Genomic DNA, 3692 nt, shown 5'->3' on the forward strand with positions numbered 1-3692 from the left:
TGACAGGGGAGGGGCTGGATTCCCCCCTCCCCGCTCCGATCCGCCAGCGCTGACTGGCGGAACGGACGGGGGCGGGTACAGCTGGCTCTGCCTCTAGATAGGCAGAGCCACCTGTCACTCATGCAGCTGCGCAGATCTCGGCATAATTGTCGGGATCCGCTTCAGCTGCGGCGTCTCAGTATACCGCGAGCTGTAGCTCCCTATATACTGAGCTTAGGGTGACGGGAGGACGCTAGTTTGTGTCCTCCCGTTACCCTGAGAACTATGGGGAAAATCCTTAATCCCATAGTTCTCCTTTTAGTAAACCGCGTCTGTGGAGGAGGCTGCAGGTGGGGCCTTTGTGTCTGCTTGTCCAGAACAATAAAGTTACACACGTGTTGAATTTAAGGGAGCGCCATTGGCTTTTTTTTCCTATGGATTTACTGGTGGTTGGGGCCTAGGGCAAGCCCCTGCATGGCTTCTGGCACCTGGTCAGCCAAGAGAGCCCATCATACTGGAGTGCTGTCTTAGCTAACTGGGTGCCATAAGCTGACGGGCTTGAGGGGCTCGTCCTTTGCCCCAACCACCAGGGGAAAAAAAAGTCAACAGCACTCTGCTAAAATTTAACACAGCTAATAAAGTTACACCTGCACTGAATTTTAACAGAGCGGCATTGGCTTTTTCTCCTTTGGATGGACTGGTGGTTAGGACATGGGAGCGGCCCCCACTCAGCTCTTGGCACCCAGTGAGCTGAGAGGGCGGCCCAGTGTATCGGGCTTGTGGGCGGCCAACATATTTACTCATTGAATTCTCCTGGCCGGGTAGAAGTTGTCTTCTATACAAGTGCAAAACAAAAACCATAATGCAGTTTACAAACTTACTATAAATATAGAAATACGTACTGAAACAAACATAACATGAGTAGTAGGCATTGGCAGTGGTTCTCCTCGGCACACGGGCGCACAGTCTCGGAGCGGTAACTCGCCATTCACATGTAGGGCTTCTCAGGTTTGAAGGATATGTTCTCCATGTCATGGCAGTTCTTCCCGTTTGTGTGCTCGCTGTTGTAGTCGTGGGTATACGTGGTGCCCTGCGCCTCGCTAATGGAGGATATGGTGTAGGACGCCGATCGGAGGCCCTCGGAGTGGGCAAAGCTATTTCCGAACTGGATCTTGTACTGGTTCCAATGTCTTTTCAGAACACCTTGAACCTAAAAAAAAAACCCAAAGACAAACATACGACATGTAAGAGGACGCGGTGCTTGCTTTGTGTTCTCCTGCTTGTGTTTCTACATGGCTCATTGAAGTCCAATTGAACTTTCAGTTTAAACCAAATAAATACATTTCGGGTGGAATAAAAACAAAACTGTCTCTATGAAGAAGTGTAAAGTAGTGATTTTCTACTGTCATAACGTACCCGGTGATCCTGCCAGCTCCTTCAGGAAACAACTCCCTTCCTATTTGTTACTGACCACCCTAGGCAAGAGGTAGATCCATCCAGGCATGGTCAGTTTCCCATGTCTTCTTCTGACACGGGAGATACAGAACACAATGCCAATTGCACTGGCTCCCGCGCATACTCCATATCACCCCATAGAGCAGTGGTGGCGAACCTTGGCACTCCAGCTGTGCCAAAACTACAAATCCCAACATGCATCTGCCTCTGGGAGTCATGTCTGTGGCCGTCAGAGCCTTGCAATGCCTCATGGGACTTGTGGTTCCAAAACAGCTGGAGTGCCGAGGTTCCCCACCACTGCCATAGAGGGTGCATTCTGCCAGAGGAGGTGGTGCAGAGCCAAAAGCTTGTTGGGGTGCATAAATCGGAGTATATAACTTGAAGGGGAGATGTGGACGTACATTAATACCGGATAGGTGTAGCAGCACAAAAAGTCCAACTGGGAATATGAGCAACATCACAAATGTCACATTTGTCACAATGTGACAGTCTGTCAATAGCATTAGCACAGCAACATCGCACCCCTGCCCCCATTAACACTGAGCGGCAGTCAGTAATATCTCTGAAGTGGTCAGCAGGGCCGCCTTTTAATATTAATTGGACCCTGAGCAAACATTTTTCTGGGCCGCTCCACCCTTACCCCCACGCCACGTCCCCTACTCGCCACACCTCGCCCTGTCACACTACCTACTTGCCCTGCACCCACCATGCTATTCCCCTCTCCATCACAGCATCCCAAAAAAGGGAGAGGTTGTGCGGCGTACAGCAGGGGTGATGCAAAACTACACAATGTCAATCGCATAGTAAACAGAATGGTGCTGCCCTCCACCCTGTCCTATGCCATCCTTTACCTGTGTACTGTACCATCCTACCCGCTGAATTGTACCACCCTCCCTCCTATTCTATACCATCCTTCCACTTTGTACCGTGCCAACCTCACACCCCCATTCTGTACCTTTTGCCCCCGCCCCCAATGTCCTGTCCCATACTTCCCCCCTGTACTGTGCCATCCTTCCCTCACTGTCCTGTCCTATCCCCCCCCCACTTTGCCATCCTTCTCCCTGTGCCAGGTCTCGCTCATTGTTGCTGGCAGCGATTAGGTCCTTCTTTCAGCAGGTCCTTGATGCACTTATTGTATCTGTCCAGCTCTGCCTTGTGTGCCTGAACTCCAAGGGCTGCAGCCCCATGATTAGAGTGCCGGCTCTGCCTCCTTAATAGGCACAGCAGCCAGCAGCAGAAATAGGTGGCCGGGATTAGAGGGGTCGGAGCGGCTCTCAGGGCAGGACATGCCGCTCATTTACAGCGGAAGCCTGGTGACAGCGCAGAGTGGACGGAGCAGACAATGGAAGCCGAGACAACGAACACAGCCAGCATTCCTGCATTGATGGGCCCGAATTATACAGACGGCCCTTGGTAGTACTAGTCAGTGAAGCAGTATCGGCAGGAAGGGAACCTCCTCACCTACTGTTCATGTGTCGTTCCCTCTCGCATCCCTCTCTCTGCTCCTCCCTGCTGACTGCTGCAGCGACATCAGGCGGCTGGGGAGTGACCAACACTGCGGCGACCCACTCAAGAGGGGGCGGCGACCCACAGGTTGAGAACCGCTGTTATACAGTATGAAGAAAAATAAATACTCATCCACATTCTCAGTAAAACATGTGATGAGCTATTTGTGATGTCATCATCGATAGGATTACAGAAAAAAGTAAACTTACCTCGCCATTGAAGAAACAAAATATTGTAGCCACCAGTAATCCCTAGAGAGAATAATGATTGATATCAACACATGAAGGAATATAGGAAACACAATTAATATTATCAACCTCCCAACATTTTTGCTTAGAGGCCAAAAAGGTCTCAAAACTGAACTCCGGGCACAACAGATATCATCCTCAGAGTCCTGTGTGTTCTTCCTGAATCTCGGTGAGTTTTGTGTATTTCTTCCAGATCTGTGCACTAATCCAGTGTGACACTTGGAGCTTCCTGTAATAAAGACCGGTCACTGCTGCTCTCTCCTTGTGCAGGGTGACTGGTCTTGTCTCCGCCCCCTCCTGTAATAAAGGCCGCTCACTGCTGCTCTCTCCTTGTGCAGGGGGACTGGTCTTGTCTCCGCCCCCTCCTGTAATAAAGGCCGCTCACTGCTGCTCTCTCCTTGTGCAGGGTGACTGGTCTTGTCTCCGCCCCCTCCTGTAATAAAGGCCGCTCACTGCTGCTCTCTCCTTGTGCAGGGTGACTGGTCTTGTCTCCGCCCCCTCCTG

At 51.1% G+C, this 3692-nt stretch overlaps 1 protein-coding gene across 1 annotated transcript in view; it reads right to left on the bottom strand.

Annotated features, from left to right (window-relative positions):
• Positions 1–786: 786 nt before the first annotated feature.
• Positions 787–3692, bottom strand: part of CALCRL (calcitonin receptor like receptor) — a 37161-nt gene continuing 34255 nt past the window's right edge. The window contains exon 13 of the mRNA XM_018574555.1: positions 787–1189. Within this exon, the coding sequence (XP_018430057.1) occupies positions 968–1189 (222 nt within the window). The 3' untranslated portion in view covers positions 787–967. The remainder of the gene's footprint in view (positions 1190–3692) is intronic.

The sequence above is a fragment of the Nanorana parkeri genome, unplaced genomic scaffold, assembly GCF_000935625.1.
Source record: "Nanorana parkeri isolate BGI_ZX_2015 unplaced genomic scaffold, ASM93562v1 scaffold3039, whole genome shotgun sequence".
NCBI lineage: Eukaryota > Metazoa > Chordata > Amphibia > Anura > Dicroglossidae > Nanorana > Nanorana parkeri.